At 40.7% G+C, this 21,165-nt stretch overlaps 1 protein-coding gene across 4 annotated transcripts in view; it reads right to left on the reverse strand.

Annotated features, from left to right (window-relative positions):
• akt3a (v-akt murine thymoma viral oncogene homolog 3a) overlaps positions 1–21,165 on the reverse strand; it is a 137,646-nt gene that overhangs the window by 105,059 nt on the left and 11,422 nt on the right. For all 4 annotated transcript variants that reach the window (XM_017464175.3, XM_053679623.1, XM_053679622.1 and 1 more), the window contains exon 2: positions 5,003–5,347. In XM_017464175.3, coding sequence (XP_017319664.1) covers positions 5,003–5,048 — 46 coding nt within the window. In that variant the 5' untranslated portion in view covers positions 5,049–5,347. The remainder of the gene's footprint in view (positions 1–5,002; positions 5,348–21,165) is intronic.

Consider the following 21,165-nt stretch of genomic DNA (forward strand, 5'->3'; position numbering starts at 1 on the left):
TAAACTCTGAAATGAGACCGCACACAATGTCCTCACTTGGCCCTGAGAAAGAAAGAGAGGAGGAGACAGAGGAGGACATGGATCACGAGGAGGAGATGACTGCATAGAACGTTTGCGAGCTTTGTACCGCTAGCCATGAAAGAAGTGAGCACAGTCTGCAACAAGGGCTGCAAGGTCAGTGTGTGTGTGTGTGTGTGTGTGTGAGAGAGAAAGAAATGTGTATATAAGCTCTGTTTGAAAGTGTATAAATTCCTCAAGGGATATAATAAATGTGACAATAATGTGATCAGAGTTTGTGAAGGCATGGATGGAATGTGATGTATGAAAGAAAGCTTGCATGTGTGTATGAATGTCCAAAAGGCACTGAGACTCTGATGCAGAGAGAGAGAGAGAGAGAGAGAGAGAGAGAGAGAGAGAGAGAGAGAGAGAGAGAGAGAGAGAGAGAGAGATTCATTCATGTCCCTGCATCCTCTGCTCAGTACAGAGTGTTCCTGGTCCTGCGGGAGAGAGCATGGCAGCCATGTGACGCCCAGCACTAAGCTCTACAGTCTCGCCTCTGATCCACACGCACATTAGTAATGCCACTTCACCTTCACAACATGGCATCAATTTATCCAAACGGCCTCTTTGTTTCTCTCTTTTGGTATAAAGTATGCAGTGCAATACAGTTTAACAAAATCAGCACAGTAATGTGCAGGTCAATATGCTACAAGTGTATGCAGTATGTTAGGAGGACAACACACAAACACAACTAACACTGCAGCCCATTGTGTTAGTATGACAGAGCGGCTGTGGTCAAACAACAACAACACCGTGGGGGGAAAGAAGAAGGGAAGAAAAAAAAAAAAAAAGAAAAAAAACATGAATAAGAGAGACGGGAGGACGTTTTTGGTGAGAGCCGAATAGGTCTCTGTTTGTGGTGGGAGCTCCTAGTGTCCCATTCATAGTGGAGTAGTAAACAGGAAACTATGTCATCCGTTTGGTCATCCTCTGCTCATTCTCTCTCTCTGTTCATTTCCCCATTACGCAACGCTACTTTTAAAAGAGATCTGAATGGATGGCCAGGCCAAGCGAGGGACACAGCCAAAGACTTCTGCTGGAGCAAACTCTAGTATGTCTAGCACAACAGAGGTGAGGAGAAAGCACATATAAAGACAAAAAGGTAAAAGGTTAAGGAAAAAGTGAGGTGACGAAACGGAGAGAGACAGTACAACAATGGGAAATTAAAGGTAGGCGCAGGACTCTGAGAAGGCGGGGAGAAAGCAATAATGGAAACAGAGTAGAGGAGACAAAGCAGGAAAAGAAAGGAAAAGGAGAGGGTGATCAGGGTCATCCTGGCCGACAGCCAAGCCCAACACAACGAGCTCTGTTTCCCAGCACAGTCCACGAATACACACACACACACACACACACCAACTTATTCTCCATTCTACATCTTTGGGTCCAACCCAGGCGTGACCTTGACCACACTGCACATATAAACAGTATCACACACAATTCAAACAGCATGGCAAATTCCTACACGCTTTCAAAAAAAAAACAAAAACAAAAACAAAAACAAAAACAAAAAAACCCCACTAGAGGCAAGCTGGTAACTCATCTTGATAGCAAACTTGTAGTACTTATTTCCTCGTTTCCCCCTTCGTGATGACCACGCAAGTCTTTCCTAAATACAAAGCAATCTATAAAACGGTCATAATTACACGTTTCATTAAAGCTTCATGAAACGCTAAACTACCATTTCGGAGATTTTTAAACAGGAGGTGTTCGTGCCGCACATCATAAAAGACAATCTTCGCATCCGTTCATTTTATTTGTAGGAGAAAACTGGTTAATTTTGACCTTTTTTTTCCCCGCCATTTTCGTCTTCCTGGTTTAAAATCTCGTCTTGTCGACGTTACAGGCAGCGACGTGGCAGTGTACTGTACTACTTCGATGACGCGCCGGGGTCTCGTAATTATTCAAGAGCCTGCGTGTTCTTATCCTATGAGAAGATGCTGTCTCTTAATTATTCATGACAGCACGTGGCGCTTTCCTACAGATGTAGTAGATGAGGGAGGCGTTCAAATGGGTCGGAGAGGTTTGTTTCAGCGGTGTAAGAGTTCGAGTGCATTTATTCTGGAGAACTATGAGAACTGGAGAAAGGTGGACTTCGGACTTGCTCATGAAAGCAGTTTGGATCTACACGATGATGTGGTACTCAGACTTTTCCATCCCTTCAAATAAGGTGTGTGTCTAATTTTTAACCATGACTGTTTTATTGCGTTTTGAGCTAATTAAACCGCTTAAAGCGCCGAGGACCATCGTGTGCAAAACTATACGAGTATCCGCGTTGAAGGGAAGAGCCTTCGCCTTTCGCTCGAGCCTATTAGCTAGCTACCATTCCGACACTCCTCCTCCCTTTGTTTTGTTTTCCTCCATAGTCACGCCAGGGGTTAATGGTTTAAATAGATAGTGTAGAGGACCTGCACTGCGATCCATCGTGTCTCCATTTAGCCCTGAGGATTCAGGAGAAGTCCTCTGGCTCATCAGAGTCCTGCAAATTGGTGCCACTGCAAACTTTCCATCTTTAGTCACTATCCATCTTTATTATAAGTGTTCTGAATGCTCGCCCTCCTCTTCCACCCCTGCCACGCACACTCCGCCTCCCTTCTTCACACAGCCATCCACGCCCATGTAAGTCGCATTTTTCAAAAACATTAAAGAGGTAGATTTGAGCTGAAAGAGGAAAAATTTATGTTTAATAAATTGATTCCCACTACAGGTTTAGTGGATAGCACGTTTGCGTCGCACCTCTGAGGTTGGGGGTTCGAATCCCACCTCCATCCTGTGTGCGTGGAGTTTGCATGTTATCCACGCGCTTCAGGGGTTTCCTCCATGTAATCCGGTTTCCTCCAGCAGTCCAAAGATATGCGTTGAAGGCTAACCGGCATTTCCAAATCGTCTGTCCATGAACATGTGCGCAATTGTACCCTGCGATGGGTTGGCACCCTGTCCAGAGGTGTCCCCTGCCTTGCGCCCCGAGTTCCCTGGGATAGGCTCCAGGCTCCCTGCGTCCCTGTGTAGGATAAGTTGTCCAGAAAATGGACGGATGGATGGACGGGTGGATGGATTCACACTACAATTTACGGCGACTGTGACTAGAATAAAGCAGTTATATTTGTTGTTAATAAAGCCACTAGAAAAATCACTGTTCTTCCAATAGTTTTTTTTTCCCCCCAATTTAAAAAAAAAAAAAAAGAAAGAAAAAGAAAAAAAAGGGACAGTCTCAAATATTTCTCATGACAAATAAAAACATTTATACATTAGTCTATCAGTACGTTTACATGGACAAAATAATGTGATATTAACCCGATTAAGACGATACTCTGATTAAGAAACTAGCATGTAAACAGATTATTGATTACGCTAATCCGAATGAAGTCATACTCGAAGTAAACACAAATCGAATTAAGATATGTGGAGTATTCCTGTTTTTGTCGCATTATCGAAGTGCATTACAGACATGTAAACACTTTCGTTCTCTCCCTCTCTCTCACACTATTAACGTCATGTGGGAGTTTTCACCGCATTTTGCGACAGGACACGTACACACATGGCAGAGCTCAACCGTTTGACGACAAACAAGAGAGCATATATATTATATATTATATTATATATATATATATATATATATATATATATAAAAACCACCATCGTGATGCCTGAATTGTTCCCACAAACAGCTATGTACTCTGCAGGAGTTACACTCTGTACTGCAGCTGGACATACAATACAAAATGATTCGGATTGATCACCTTCATCTTAGGATGAAACTTTGCTATCGCGATGGGAGTACTCTCCTCCATGCTCGCCGAATGGTTTGACGAGGATGAAAAATATTACTATGGCCTTCACGGGCACCAGATCTAAACCCAGTTGAACATCAGATTTTGGACTGATGTTTTAGACAACGCTCTCTACAACCATCATCTTCAAAAACCGATTGAGGGAATATCTTTCGGGAAAGTAGTCTTCATCCCTGCAGTACAGTTCTAGAGAATTGAAGCTGTTCGTGTGGCTCGTGGTGACCCGACACCCTACTAAGACTCTATCCTGTTTGTATTTCCTTAATACGTCACCCATTTGTACGTGTTAACTGTTTATGGTAGTACCAGGTGTACAGCAGCCTGCTTCGTTTGAGATCAGTAGAGACAGAAGGAGCACACTTGAATGTAAAACAAGGGCAAAGAGATCACAGACTCTAGACAGCGAGAGAGAGAGAGAGAGAGAGAGAGAGAGAGAGAGAGAGAGAGAGAGAGAGAGAGAGAGATTGAGAGAGAGAGGGGGATTGATAATGGACAGGAAACCCCAAGGCAAAACCCAAGACAAATCCCACCCATAATTAAAGATGCCACCTCAGAGTGTCAGTGTGTGCAGTCTGGCCCTGATGGACACGTTTTTATTCACGTTCAACACGGAGCTGCTGGCATTTACGCAATACAGTGAGTATGGAAGCTGTGTTTACATACCACGACCTACGAAATATCCACCACAGGAATACAGATCTCAAACCATGTCCCTTTATAAGCGTAAAGGACTCTGAGACAGCACTATTACAAACAAGCATTAAAATCAAACAGGCCATGTTACAGCCTGTGACTGACTGCTTGTGCGCGCGCGTGTGTGTGTGTGTGTGCAGAAATCCCCATCAAAAGGGGATTCAGCAGTCAGTCAGAACCACTTACACAAACACACATGTTCTACATCACATCTATGTAGTGTGAAAGTATACTTAGTTACATGCATATGTAAACACACACACAGGCACGCCCACATCCACAAACTGGCATCTACAAGCGTAATGTGACTGAAGCCATGCTGTGGCATACTACAGCAGTAGAGCCCACCCATGATAGAGGACTCCATCCCTGGAGACAACACACTCTCACACGCATTCACACGCAGACAAGCGCAATCCAAGCCAAGCCCGTTAGTTAACCGAGAGCGGCGAGACACTTACCCCTCTTTTGCACCCAGCCTTCTTTGACGATGGTGACATCGCTCATGATGCCTCCGTCACGGTGTGCCCTCCACTCCAACACGCCAGCTCCAGAACGAGCGAGGAGGGAGGGGGGGGGAGGAAAGAAGGAGAGGAGAGGAAGAGGGGAGAGGAGGGGTCAGCGTCTCACTCCCTCCCTGCCTGGTGCTCTCCCTCTCGTCTCTCTCTATATGTCGCTTTGCTTGTCGTGTCTCTCTCTCGTTCGCGCTCTCTCCTGTGGAAGCTGTTATGGAGCAGGCTATCCCCCTCCTTCTGGCGCTTCTCTCTCACTCTTCAGACCTTCCCACTCCTCAGCAGTGACTCAGCCTAGAACAAACACACACACACAAAAAAAAAAAAAAAAAAAAAATGGAATGCAAGGATTTTTCACTTCTCTGTCTCGACCCCTTCTTCCCACCCAAATTCTTAGCCGAACGATAAGCAGCCATGAAAAACAAGGTTTATTCCTCCTGCTCCATCTTTGCCCCACTCTCAGAAGTAGCCAGCTGTGATGCAACCGAGGACTGCACCCGTATCACTTAGAAATCTACAGAAAATGACTTGTCCGAAGTCTCATGGTACACAATTTAAGCAGTCTTGCCATTCTGCACACGTGTACGAAAAAAAAAAAAGTTTCGATGCAAAAGGTCCTGTATTCGTGATGGTGTAACCAAGTCATACACAAAACATACTCATAACGCCCTTTCATATTTGTAGGGAATACAGTAGTATGTCAGAGTAACATTAAACACTCTTGCTCATAAATTGTAGAGTACCATGACCGTAAAAGCCCTCTGGACACAAACAAAACACATCAGTGTTGCCTTAAGACCATGTGCAACTTATTACTGGAACATATAATAATTTATAATGCACTGAGAACAACGGTAAAGTAAGGACAAAATATATCCCCATTTTACCTCTTCCGTCAGTATAAGGTTTGATGTAAAGTGTGAGCTGTGGCCTCTATGTAAGTTTCCATTGCTTCATGCAGAAATGAGAGATTTTGGAGGTGGTGTGCATGAAGTACATTTATATTCATAGAACATGAATCAAATGGCTTGGGCTTATCCAAGTCCATGGGTTCAACACTCAAAAGGTTGCTACTCTGATGTACACGCATTCCTCCAGTATATTGAATGAGCATATAATGCCTTCAGGACACAGAATAGCGTGCAAACCTCTTGGATTGTTGAAGTTTATGGAGTTCTGAGTCACATATGTCATGTCCATTTACTCAAAGCTACAACATGTGTGACTGTCTGGGGGGGGTGATTTGAAAAAATAAGTACACCCCATGGAAATTGTTGGCATTTTTTGACATATTTGGACAAGCAAACATTTGATCCTCTTTGAAACGGTGCCTATTAATAAAGTTGATGCATGCTATCAAAAAAATTCATACAATTTACATTCTGTAGTCATTTTCACAATTTAAATGAACAAAAACTGATCAGACACATGGAAAAAGTACGTACACTCCTACATTTATCACACGTTCAAATCCATAAAATTCGAATCAGGTGTTGAAGATTGGGTGCCAGTGATTAGAACCTGCTTAGGGAGTGCAGGTGGAACCGGTCTTATTTATACCCCTCTCATATCTAGTGTCCGGTGTTCCCTTTGTTAATGAGGTGTGTGGGGTCATCATGCCAAGATCTAAAGAGTTCTGTAAGGCCTTCAGAAAAAAAAAGGTTGTGGATGCCTAGGAATCTACAAATGGTGCAGATTTCAAACGCCTGGAATTTGTCCAGGACTGGCCAACCCAGCAAATTCAGCCCAAGAGCAGACCGTCTGATGCAAAAAGAACTCTCCAAGAATCCAAAAATTTTAAAAATCACAGGATCTGCTAGTAAGTCTTGCAACTGTTGGTGTCAGAGTGCATGCTTCTACAATCAGAAAGACATTGCACAAATTTGATCTGCATGAGACGTGCCAGGAAAAAGCCTTTGCGAGACTACAGTTTGCTAATGAGCATATAGGCAAAGACCAGGCCTTTTGGAATAATGTGCTCTGGACAGACGAATCAAAGAGAGTTAATTGGCCACAAAAACAGCAGACATGTTTGGCACAGACCAAAAACAGCTTTTCAAGAGAAGCACCTCATACCAACTGTGAAGCACGGTGGTGGAAATGTTATGGTTTGGGGTTGCTTTGCTGCCTCAGGGACTGGAACAGCATGCATGCATTGATTCAACTATGAATTCTACATCATATCAAAGAGTGTTTGAAGATAATGTGAGGCCATCTGTCCAAAAGTTGAAGTTGACCCTTACAACAGGATAATGATCCTAAGCACACTAGCAAATCCACCAAGGAATGGCTCGAGAAGAAGAAATGGAGGGTTATGGATTGGCCTAGTCAAAACCCGGATTTGAATCCCACTGAAATGTTGTGGGGAATTTGAAATGGGTAGTACATGCGAGAAAACCCTCAAACATCATGCAACTGAAAGAATATTGCATGAAAAAATGGTCCAAAAAAAAAAAAAAAAAAAATGATGCAAAACGCCCACAATAAGTTATTTCTGCTAAAGGGGGCAATACTAGCTTCTGAGAATATCACATCTACATGATTTTTTTTCTTGTGGTTTTGTTCAAGTATATAAAAACTTTATTAATGGGCATTGTTTCAAAGATGATCAAACATTTGTCCAAATATGTACAAAAAAAAAAAAAATTAAAAAAAAAATAATAATAATAAAAAAATTTAAAAAGGTGTACTCATTTATTTCACATGACTGTATATGGTTCTAAAAACTAGAGGTTTCTGTGTTTACTGTATCTCAACCGCAGGTAAATATGTAGCTTTTTAAAATGTGATTACCCCCAAAAGTGACAAGGCAGAATATTGCATCTAAACATTCCATTTTGACTCCACTGATAGTCACCCACCTACCTCTACATTTATAATCAAATCTACTTACAGAAAAAACAGCACTGCTGCCATAATTGAAAGAATTACATATTTCTATTAAATAAGTTCATAAAATGAGATTTCACTTGAATTAGCAGCAGCATCATACATCTCAGTCAGTCCCATCAGAAGCTTTTCCAGGCTTCTGCCACAGCTTCTTTCCACTGTTGTTTGTTTTGGTGGGTTTATCCCTTTTCAGTAGGTGAAATGTATGCTTAATTGGGTTAAGGCCTGGTGATTGACTTGCCCAGTCTAAAACATTCCAAATTGTTTAACACATCTAGATGTAAATATCAAGGAATGACCGCTAAAATTGCGATTCATTCCCTCATTCTGATCTCAAACCCAAATTCAATTCAATTTTATTTGTATAGCGCTTTTTACAATAGACATTGTCTCAAAGCAGCTTTACAGAAATATCAACATGGTATACAGATATTAAAGGTGTGAATTTATCCCAACTGAGCAAGCCACTGAGTGGCGACGGTGGCAAGGAGAAACTCCCTAAGATGTTTTAAGAATGTATTTCAACCAAATGTATTCAGTGTATAGCAAACACAAAATAATTGTCCTTGCTTTTACAATGCTAAAAGTTTGAGAATGCCTGGACAGAAGTCATGCATGGATGAGCTACAGGAAGGTGTTTCTAGTAGGATGGCCATCAAGTTAGACCATTTTTTAAATCCCACCAACAGTGTTATACCGGCACAGCGCACACTCCCACACTCCCCTGTCAGCGTCACATCCATGATGAGAACGACCCACTATTCAAATAATATCTAGTCAGTTAATCCTTGCTATCAATGGAGTAATCGCTTGTTGACATATAGTACATGTATCCGTCGATGTTTTACATGAACGATGTAAAGCAATTCACTTCATGCAGAGCAAAAGTAACAGCTTCCTGAACAACAAAGTCCAATCAGACACCAGGGCAATTTTTCTTCAAGTCCCCAAATCCGATTTCAATCAAATTTGACAACACATACTAATCTGGCTTGAATCTGATTCAGCCTGTAGAGGAATAGTAGATATGCCAAAAAATAAGATTTAAGCTGCCAGTCTGAACATTTTCTGCAATTAAATACTGTATTCAAACCTATAGGATACTTTAAACTTATCTAACAGTTTGATACAGTAGATTATGAGATATTCTAGGACGTATTTACAGTACTGTATCAAAGGACTTTACTATATGAACACTGCACCAACTATACTGTAGTAACACAGTAAAACAGCATTATTAACTTCACTGTAACATTAGGTGTCAAAAACTTGTACGGAAAGCAGCAAAGGAACCTTCTCTTTCCATTTCTCTTTCAAATAAATAGGTTATTCATTCAATTTAAAATAATTCAATTATTTTAAGTGCAACAAGTGCAAACCAGCTAGTGGCTTATGGTTAGCACGCTGAGGGTTCGAAACCCTCCCCCACTCGTGAGTTTGAATTTCCTCCCTGTGCTTCAGGGGTTTCATCCTCAGTCCAAAGACATTTACAGCATTTGGCAGATGCCCTTATCCAAAGCCTTATACAACTGAGCAGTTGAGGGCTTGTTCATGGGCCCAGCAATGGCAGCTTGGTGCTGCTGGGATTTGAACGCAAGACCTTCCAATTAGAAGTCCAACATCTTAACCACTGAGGTACCACTTAAGAAATGCGATGGCAACCCATCTAGTTCCCCTCCGTCTTGTGTCCGGAGTTCCCTGGGATAGGCTCCAGGCTCCCCCGTGACCTTGTGTACGATAAGCGGTACATAAAATGGATGAATGGATGGATAGATGGCTCTTATGTGAACTGCAATCAGACCATTTTAATAAACACATTTTAAGAGTTGTTTCAAATGTATTTAGTATATATATTTGGCAATAAGTGTTCAAACAACGGTATAACTAAAGTTGTAGCAGAGGTTTTTTTTTGTTTTGTTTTTACAGCTACCAAAAAGAAGGTACGAGTGTGTCATTACTGTAAACACTAGTAAAAATGCTGTAGATATTAATTACACGCTCAACCTGCCAGCACCTGGCTGTTGCCTTCAAGTTACTGTAAACATACAAAGGTCATTTTTAATAGTGTAGCCTGACTGACTGTTTTGAGTTGGTCATATTTTGCACAGATGTTATGCAGTATTAAGCTTTCAACTCCAATCAACCATCCAAGATATTTTAGTAGGCAACCATGCAAAAGGGCAACTGTAATAAACTTAATAAACAGAGGAGTAAGTACCTAAGGAGTCTACTGAATCAATAGTATGGAACAGTTGGAACTTCAGAATTCGACGTTCATAACACATAAGAGAAAATAATACAGTTGTCTCGAACACAAAAGAAACCAATTTCTTCAGATATTTCATATGATAATCTAAGTGTGCAGTTTTAAAGGAGGACTTTGAGGAGTTTTTTTTTTGTGATTGTTGCAGCCAACAATGCTTGATTTTGCTGCAGCTTTTTTTCCCCCCCACAATATGCAATGCAACAGAGTTTTTTTGTGCTCTTTTTTTTTATGGAAAACTACTTAATTTGGTGAAATTGCAATTGTTTTGGACAGTCTTTCACAGTGATGTTTGTTGCTAAATGAGACATTTTAGCTGCACTCATGTTCAACCCACGCAAATCAAAGAGATCTTGGGCTGAATGCTCGTTGTGATGACGTCACGTGAGCGTCGTGGTCCAAATCTGAAAGTAATCTGCGGTAATTCGGAAAAATCGCGAGCTCCTCTGAATATTGTGGACTTGGCTTGATTTTGTGTTTGCTTCTGCGATCTCAAAATCGTGAAATCCTGGAAGAGGTTTTTAGCATGATTAATGGGATACTAGTTAGGAGTTTATATAATCATTAAAATCGGTCTATTCAAGTGTTTCATATTTTTGTGACAGTTTCAATGCATCATGACTACATTTTCAAATTGAAGATTGAATGTGCGTGACATTCTATATATAACTGGCATTATATATAGAATGTCACATTATATATAGAATATATAATTATATATAGCATTATATATAGAATATATAATTGAATGTGCGTGACATACATACATACATATATATATATATATATATATATAAACACTAACACACACACACACACACACACACACACACACACACACACACACACACACACACACACACAGAGAGAGAGAGCACTCAGTTATCAATGAGGCAGGCAGTAAAGCACCTTTTTGCAGTAGCGTCTGTTCCTATAAGGGAGGGTTTCCTTTTATTTTTTTTACTAGACCCCGAAGACAACATTAAACAGTAGAAACCTGTAAGCAATTTTGTGACTCATTTTTTCGAGAGATTTTTAATTATATTTGCTCTGCACTTTAAAAGGAGTCGTTACTAAGGTGAATGTGAAAGCAGCCATTCTGAATTCAGCTGCAGTGCTGCAATCTAAACCCAAGCAAGGACACCATCTGGAGAACTCTGACTGTGGTGAAAAGCTCTGTGAAAAGCTTCTCGGCTGCTGTCGGAGCAGTTTGAGCTGCATATAGCTATAACTTTAATCTGCTAGTAATGTGATATAGACTCTGCATGAGGACCAAATCGGCATTAATGACCTGCGTGTTCTCGGATTTGTAGCAGGAAGCATGTATGAGGTCAGTTTAAACTCTATAAAGCATCAGGGCTGCTGTCAGGAACTGACCGGAATGTAAATGACGATTTCCCAGGCAGGCAAAAATAGAATGTGGAGCTAAAACTGTATTAGGTACAGCCGCACACCAGTAAAAGGAGTTTTTAGTTAGAGACAGGTTTTACTCCCCCCCCCCAACCATGTGTAGCTGTAATCCAAAAACACTGACCTCACTACTGATACCATATTATAAGAACAATCCAATTTGACGTTTTCGAAATTCACTTAGAATGGACGTCGATTGCTTAAGCTGCCAACACACAGCCCTTAAGGTAAACATGTAATCGTAAAGCGCTTTCCTGACTTGTTCAGAAGTATCTGGGCTACTGATTAGAAGATCTTACGTTTAAGCCCTAGTATCACCAAGAGTGTCACTGTTGGGTACTTGAGCAATGTCCCTAACCGTCTCTGATCCATGAGCACTGTATCATGTTTGACTCTGTGCACTAATCCAGCTTCCTAAAAGCTAGGATATGTGAAGAAATCTCACTGAACCATTTTTGTATATGTGACAGTGAATGAAGTTCTGTATAATCTGCCATTTGCAGGACTACGAATGGAGGGACTAAGCTGTGTTGCCAACACACTATATGGCAAAAAGTATGTGGACACCCAACCAACTTTATACGACATCTCTGTATGCTGTAGCATTACAATTTCCAGTCGCTGGAACGAAGAAGCCCAGACCTGTTCCTGCATGACGATGTACCTGTGCACAAAGCAAGCTCCATAAAGACATGGTTCGCTAAGATTGGAGTGGCAAGTGGTCTGAGCCCTAACTTCAACCCAATTGAACACCTAACATCAGTGCTAAACTTCACTAATGCTCTGGTGACTGAATGGGCAAATCCCCACAGCAATGCTCTAAAATATAGTGAAAAGCCTTCCCAGAAGAGTGGACTTAATTATAACAGCAAAAAAGGACTAAATCTGGAATTGGAAATGTCTAAAAAGCACAACTTTGGCTATAAAGTGTACTTCCTTGTATACAAGCTATATAGAGGAATTACAATAAAAACCCACTTGACTTGACCGAGCTCAAGTGAACAAAAAGTGTCACCACAAAACTTGGAAAAACAGGGACGCGTCAAAACAGAAAACTGATCATGGAAAAGAACACCAAACACATGCGTGTTATTACTTAATCAATGATACGAACAAACTCTGATGTTAAGACTTTCATACCCGAGAGCTATAGAATTCTCAAAACTAATTGGTTAGGAGATGCAATCAGCACGCCTCTGACAGTAGTTCCGCTTTAATCATTCAAATCACAGGATTATACACTGTAAATGATTTCTGTTGTTTTCACAGTATTATTACTGTATTTCCATTTTTTTTAACTGAAAAAAAGTTTACAGCAAGTTGCTGTTAATTTTGTTGTATTTACGGTATTACTGCTGTATTTTCTACTCTGGGGTACTGTAAATTGTTTTACAGTAACTTCCTATAATTTATTTTCTTTAAAAAAAATTTTTAAAAAGAGTGGGAAAATAATTATAGTAAGCTTACTGTTAATTTAACTCATGTAATATTGGCTAGAGCTGCAACTAACGATTAGATTCATAATCGATTAGTTGGCCGATTATTTTTCGGTTAACCGGATTTTATTATTTAAAATAAAATCCACAAACTGAGTGCTACAAATATAACTTTACACAAATGTTTGTCCAGTTATATAAGACTGAAAAGAACCCAATACACACGGACACACACCAGAATATATATTATTCATTTAGGACTGTAGTTTACGTCAGTGCTTTTTATGCATCCATAAAAATAATGCATAAATACTTTTTTATATTATATATATATAAAATGTAGAGTAATATATAAATTTATATCATATAATAGTATTTATGTATTACTGTTTATAAAAGGTAACGCTGACAAACAGTAAACTGAAGAAAGTCAGTGTCGGTGACTCTGGGTGTCTGCTAAAGCTAGCGGTGTCGCATTACGTGCATATGACGTCATGCGCCGTTGACTAGGAAGCGGCTTATACTTCCGGTTAGTAAAAAAAGCCGCTGACCATGATACCATGTTGAGACCATGTTACCTTTCTAAAATTCATACACTAGACGGTAGAGTACACAGTGCATAGTGTAAGTGTACAGTACGTCATTTGGGACACAACTTCAGTATTTATTCTCCGAAGCGTGTTTTCGGAACAGAAGTAACAGAGTAAACACACCCTGTGCAGAACACCTAATCAATAGAGATGATCAATTATTAACAATTTTATCGATTAGTTGTTGCAGTGCTAATATTGGCACAACCAAACTTGCCACAGAAAAGACATTTTGTATATTCCTGGTTATATTATTGTTGAGTCATCCTTGAGATATTACGAGAATAATAATAATTGAATGAGGTAACTATGACGGCATATAGTTAATAATGATGAGCAATATGTGTTGGAGGACTATCGTTGTGTACTTGCGGTTGCCAGATTTTGAAATCAAAATTGAGATCTTCCACCTTAAAATCACCTTTTACACAGAAATTTTATAGTAAACTATAAAAATGACCATCACGTTCATTAATCGCATTAGAATAAATGTATATTGTTAGTCACTGTGATAACCAGTAACATCTCTTGACAATAACAGATAGGTAAATTGCACGATAATACACCTGGCAACAAAACCACATGGTTTGCACACGCAAGACTTTTCTTCACTCACTGCAGTCTCGGGGGACCAGGCCAGCACCGCGTCTGTAATTTAAATCCACTGGACAAGGAAGGTAAGTGCAAAAGTCCCATTTAACATCTTAAACAAGTTTATTATTTATTTTATTTACGATTGGCATCATTTAACTGTGACTGTCATTGTAATTTCAAATATAATTGGTTGCTTTGTAACGTGTACCTTAGAAAACAAATTAGCTGGTTAGCATTCATTTACACTACGGGCTTTCCGTAGTATTGTAGTGAACTGTTTATAGTATTTTTTGTGTGTGTGTGTGTGTGTGTGTGTGTGTGTGTGTGTGTGTATTTACACTAGGTTGGGTTGGCAACTTTTCACCTAATGCATAAGGGACATTCATACAAACTGGTGTGTGTGTGTGGCAGAAGGAAAACGGTGAAATACACATCAATATGGCCCTTCAACTATAATATACATCAGAATGGAAAATCTTATAATCGTTTATATGGTGAAGCTTTTTTTTTTTTTTTTTTTTTTTAAACATTTACATTAGCAAACTCATGCGTCAATGCTTTGTAAGAGTCAGTAAGCGTTCCGTAATGGGAAAGGACTTTGTCTTCAGGACCTTGTGCTTTCCGGTTCCTGGTAACCTAAGCTGTGTTTTTTTCCCCCCGTTTGTTTGGGGTTTCTTTTCGTATTGCAGTTCAAAAGAGAGGAGAAAGAAGAGACTGGTGAAGGAATGACTCTTTATAGCTGCTGTAACGTACGTGAAATCAGAAACTAACTTGTCTCATCAACGTTCCACAAAATTCAACATAATTACAAATGGTTAACTTTGAGGTGGTAAGAGTAATTCTGCTTTGCTTCGGGCTCCATCACACCACCCAGTCATTAATCATCTTCTGATTACAGCATGCCTCATCGTGTTTTATTCCTTGCGCTGAATGAATACGCATACGTATGAATACGTATGCCTGATAAAGTATTTATGAAAGTGTGAATGCATCTCCATCTAGCTGCAGAAAGTTTTTTTTTTTTGTTTTTTTTTAAAACTTGAATAACAGATACTTATTAGCATAGATAAAAACATGTCTGAGCTGAAGATATGAGCTTGGACATTCCAAGAACATCCATATGAGGCTTTTCAACATATTACAATCCCAAATGATGTATATCCAAACTCCATGAAGGCCCGTTCACAGTAAAGGTTATCGACTGCATACATTTATCGATCAAATACCTTAAACAAGCTAGAGTTGTGCAAGCACAACGTATGTAGAGTTATCGGAACTAGTGCCTCTTATAGTGGGAGACAGCTGTGACTCACGCTGACGCATTGCCCTCGTCTGTACGGCAAAGTGGTGGAAGAAATATGTCGTGCTATTTCATTCCTCCTCCTCAACACCCGTGTCTCTCTCTCTCCCCCCCCACCCCCCTCATGGCAGCATCCCAAAGCATTCAGCCATTTCTCCTGCACCCTCTGAATGCCAGCAAGTTCACGTCTACTGCCACAGACATGCCGATGTAAAGTTCGATCCTGCAGATTTTCCCCATGCTTGTTTTCTTACACAGAAATTTTGTGCTTGAATTCTTAATGTTTGATAGAATGTCAGTGTAGATGTAACGAACTACATTCCTTTGGTGCTAAAGAGATCACCGTCACAGCATCAGCCCATACTAATGCAAAAAATGCTCTGCCCAGACTATAACTTCTGGATAAGAGAAGCTTGCGTGTTCTTACCTAGCTAATAAACGTCATGACATGTTAGCAAGTCAGCTGTCTTCATGAACGTTTCTAGTGGTGTCCAAATAGAAGCTAGATAACCATGTAGCTACTGAAGGCTGTGTGGTGACAGTAGCTCAAACCTTTGCTATTTGCTCAGTAGTTAGCGGAGGACAGGATGAATGAGAGGCCAACATTAACTTCCATTTTTGCTTGTTCGGTGTTCTGATAGCTGCACACCCAGTATGGCAGAATGTAACAATTTTCCGTAATCATAGGTCTAGTATCCCTTTCGTGTAATCTGCCACGAAGAACACGTTATCGTCTCATACAATGTGACAAGTAACACACCGATCAGCCATGACATTAAAACCATCTGCCTAATATAGTGTTGATCCACTTGTGCTACAAAAACAGCTCTGACCTGTTGAGGCATGGACTCTACAAGACCTCTGAAGGTGTGCTGTGGGATCTAGTACCAAAAAAAATTAGCAGCAGATGCTTTAAGTCCTGTAAGCTGCGAGGTGGGGCCTCCATGGATCGGACTTGTTTGTCCAGCACATCCTATGCTCGATTGGATTGAGCTCTGCAGAATTTGGAGGCCATGTCAACACCTTGAAATTTTTGTTCCTCCAACCATTCCTGAACAATTTTTGCAATGTGGCAGGGTGCATTATCCTGCTGAAAGAGGCCACTGCTATTAGGGAATACCGCTGAAGGGGTGTACTTGGTCTGCAACAATGTTTAGGTAGGTGATGCGTGTCAAAGTAACATCTACATGAATGCCAGGACCCAAGGTTTCCCAGCAGAACATTAACCACAGCATCACACTTCCTCTACCAGCTTGCCTTCTTCCCATAATGCATCCTGGTCCAACTCTTCCCCATATAAGTGACACACATGCACTCAGACATCTACATGATGTAAAAGAAAACGTGATTCATCAGACCAGGCCACATTCTTCCATTGCTCCATGGTCCAGTTCTGATGCTCACGTGCCCATTGTAGGTGATTTCGGCGGTGGACAGGGGTCAGCAAATGAAGGCACCAATGATAAAACGATCAGAGTCACATTGTGCTTGAATTCCAGAATTTGAATTTAAAAGTTCAGAACCTTCTTATGTCATAATAGTTGAGAAAAGAGAAAATTTTGATGATATGTTCACTAGACCCATTCATAGTCTTTATGAAGACACCAGAAGTTATCAGCCATTATTGTTTACATTGTGTTCATCGAAGCATGAAAAAATGCTTGCGCAAACGCTGATCTTTCTTTTGTGGGTATTCACAGTAATACAGTGATGAACTTATACTAATTTATTCAAGTGAGCATCATCATCATCATCATCATCACTTAACCCTCTTACCTCGTATGGCCGAAAAACCGGCTTGCCTGTCTTTGATCTATTCCCGTAAGGACAAAATACCAGCTTGGTCGTCTATGCCAAATCCCCATAAGGCCGATATAGCGGTTTTACAGTGTAAACGTTATCCCCGTAAGGCTGGTATACCGGCATTACTCTGCTATGATTCCTTACTTATTTAATTATTATTTTTTGACCCGGAAGCCTGATGACGTCATGACGTGATTACGTTATTACGCCGGCATTACGATGAAGCTGATCCAAGCGTGAATATTGGTGTAATAGTAGAAGTGAACTAAAAATGCCAAAGTTACACCTACAGTGAACACAGGTACATCTAAAACAGTGGAGTGGAGAAAAGAAAAAAAAAAAAAAAAAACACGAAACAACACAACACACATACACAGTTACACAGGCGAGAGCGAGGATTCTAGATAGTGACAGCAGTGAAAGTTCAGGCGATGTCGAAACCGAGACCGAAACTGATAGTAACCCAAACTCTCCTGATTCAGACCCTGATCTATCTTCATCTTCAGCATCAACCAGCGCGACTGACACTGCAGGGGTCTGGAGTCATAACGGGACCATTTCTGTGCATTCGTGAAAACACTACCTGCTGGTCTGATCACCACCAGAAACTTGACTTCTGGCGCTAAAATGCATTTATTTATTTATTATTTACTTGAATTTATTCAAAGGCATTGACCACGCTGATGCTCGTATGGTACTTCTAAATGAGTAGAAGGATTTTAGCTAGCATTTTTCGTCATTTCTCTAGTTAAGAATTGTGCTCCAAGTTTAGTAAAAACACTGAACTTCTTCATTTTCAAAGTAATATTACACAAATACATTATTATAAGTTGTCTCAAGGCCTAAAAATGTTAAAATTAAAATGTTGATTTTGGCCCAGGAACTCAGGGTTGGTTGATCAGTATATAATTTTAATGGTAGGTTTATTTGAACAGTGAGAGACAGAATAACAACAAAAAAATCCAGAAAAACACATGTCAAAAATGTTATGAATTGATTTGCATTTTAATGAGGGAAATAAGTATTGTAATCAATCAGAAAGATTTCTGGCTCCCAGGTGTCTTTTATACAGGTAACGAGCTGAGATTAGGAGCACACTCTTAAAGGGAGCGCTCCTAATCTCAGCTTGTTACCTGTATAAAAGACACCTGTCCACAGAAGCAATCAATCAATCAGATTCCAAACTCTCCACCATGGCCAAGACCAAAGAGCTCTCCAAGGATGTCAGGGACAAGATTGTAGACCTACACAAGTCTGGAATGGGCTACAAGTCCATTGCCAAGCAGCTTGGTGAGAAGGTGACAACAGTTGGTGCGATTATTCACAAATGGAAGAAACACAAAAGAACTGTCAATCTCCCTCGGCCTGGGGCTCCATGCAAGATCTCACCTCGTGGAGTTGCAATGATCATGAGAACAGTGAGGAATCAGCCCAGAACTACACGGGAGGATCTTGTCAATGATCTCAAGGCAGCTGGGACCATAGTCACCAAGAAAACAATTGGTAACACACTACGCCGTGAAGGACTGAAATCCTGCAGCGCCCGCAAGGTCCTGCTCAAGAAAGCACATATACATGCCCGTCTGAAGTTTGCCAAAGAACATCTGAATGATTCAGAGGACAACTGGGTGAAAATGTTGTGGTCAGATGAGACCAAATGGAGCTCTTTGGCATCAACTCAACTCGCCGTGTTTGGAGGAGGAGGAATGCTGCCTATGACCCCAAGAACACCATCCCCACCGTCAAACATGGAGGTGGAAACATTATGCTTTGGGGGTGTTTTTCTGCTAAGGGGACAGGACAACTTCACCGCATCAAAGGGACGATGGACGGGGCCATGTACCGTCAAATCTTGGGTGAGAACCTCCTTCCCTCAGCCAGGGCATTGAAAATGGGTTGTGGATGGGTATTCCAGCATGACAATGACCCAAAACACACGGCCAAGGCAACAAAGGAGTGGCTCAAGAAGAAGCACATTAAGGTCCTGGAGTGGCCTAGCCAGTCTCCAGACCTTAATCCCATAGAAAATCTGTGGAGGGAGCTGAAGGTTCGAGTTTCCAAACGTCAGCCTCAAAACCTTAATGATTTGGAGAAGATCTGCAAAGAGGAGAGGGACAGAATCCCTCCTGAGATGTGTGCAAACCTGGTGGCCAACTACAAGAAACGTCTGACCTCTGTGATTGCCAACAAGGCTTTTGCCACCAACTACTAAGTCATGTTTTGCAGAGGGGTCAAATACTTATTTCCCTCATTAAAATGCAAATCAATTCATAACATTTTTGACATGCGTTTTTCTGGATTTTTTTGTTGTTATTCTGTCCCTCACTGTTCAAATAAATCTACCATTAAAATTATAGAACGATCATTTCTTTGTCAGTGGGCAAACGTACAAAATCAGCAGGGGATCAAATACTTTTTTCCCCTCACTGTAGGGTTATGAGACATAATACAGTGGGAAATTAGGGGTAAGAGGGTTAGATACTGAAAATTCACAGAATATACATTATACATCAATCTCAACTTTAATATTATCCACAATTCACCGGTGACGTGATTCATAACACGTTGTTTCTTGGCTTTTTCTGCCTTACTTCCATGTATCTGTCTCTCCTTTGGTTTATCAGTCTGTTGAGGATACTCATCCATGCTGTTTGATCTAGTACTGAAATTTGCTGAGAGCAATTACTAATGAGATATGTTGAAGAAATTTGACAGTAAGTTAACAATGAAATTCACTCAGCTGGGTGTCCACCATTACTCAATGCCTAATGGCTGATTCCAGTCATGTGACTAGACTGTGATCATTTTCTCACAGTAGGCTACGGACTCTGATCATTTTTCCATAGCATGGCTTTATTTTAAATGGAAAATGAATTTATTCATTTATTTTAAATGGAAAATTCTGAGGACTTCTATCATTCAAGTACATTTATGAAAAGATTCTTCAATGCTCAATCAACAGCCATGGATGCACAACCTCAAAAATACAGTTTTGTGACCGATAGTTTTTTCATTTTGGTCTTCATATGCATTCTGACCGGTCTGTGGCAACACAGCCCCATACACAGCAAACTGCGGTGTTCTGACAACTTTTTTCCGCAATTCGTGCTACAGTAGCTCTTCTGCGGGATCGGACCAAGCAGGCTAGCCATTCTTCCCCATGCACACTAATGAGCCTTGGGCGCCCATGACTGTCACCAGTTCCCCATTTGTCCTTCCTTGGACCACTTTTGGTAAGTACTAACCACTGCATACCAGGAACACACCACCACACGTCGCTCTGATTCTTACGCATGACCATTTTTCCTGCTGCCAACACATCAACTTCAAGAACTAACTGTTCACGTGCTGCCCAATTTATCCCACCCCTTATCCGGTGCCACTTGAACAAGATAATCAGCGTTATTCACATCACCCGTCATTGCTTTTAATATTACGGCTGATCGGTGTAATTGTGAAAAACCAATGGAACTGCACAGTGTAAACACAACTTAGCTCAAATAACCACTCCTTTGAACCATGATGAGAAGAAGAGTACAACATGCTCATCTCAGAAAGCATTACATAAGCTGAACTTTGAGATAGATGGGCTACAACAGCAGAACACCACATCAGGTTCCACCCCTGTCACCTCAAACTGGACTGCTGATCAGAAAAACATCACCTGGTCTGTTTTCTGATCTGTCCAGTTTCAGTTCCTATGGAAGTGGCCTGTGAGTTCATATTTATACAACGTCATGTTCAGTGTCTTGTCCGAAATTGCTCTTTATGTACCATGTATGTCTTATAAACATCAATTGTAATTGTGCCTGCTTCACTTGTTTCAA

The sequence above is a fragment of the Ictalurus punctatus genome, chromosome 3 (genome assembly GCF_001660625.3).
Source record: "Ictalurus punctatus breed USDA103 chromosome 3, Coco_2.0, whole genome shotgun sequence".
Lineage (NCBI taxonomy): Eukaryota > Metazoa > Chordata > Actinopteri > Siluriformes > Ictaluridae > Ictalurus > Ictalurus punctatus.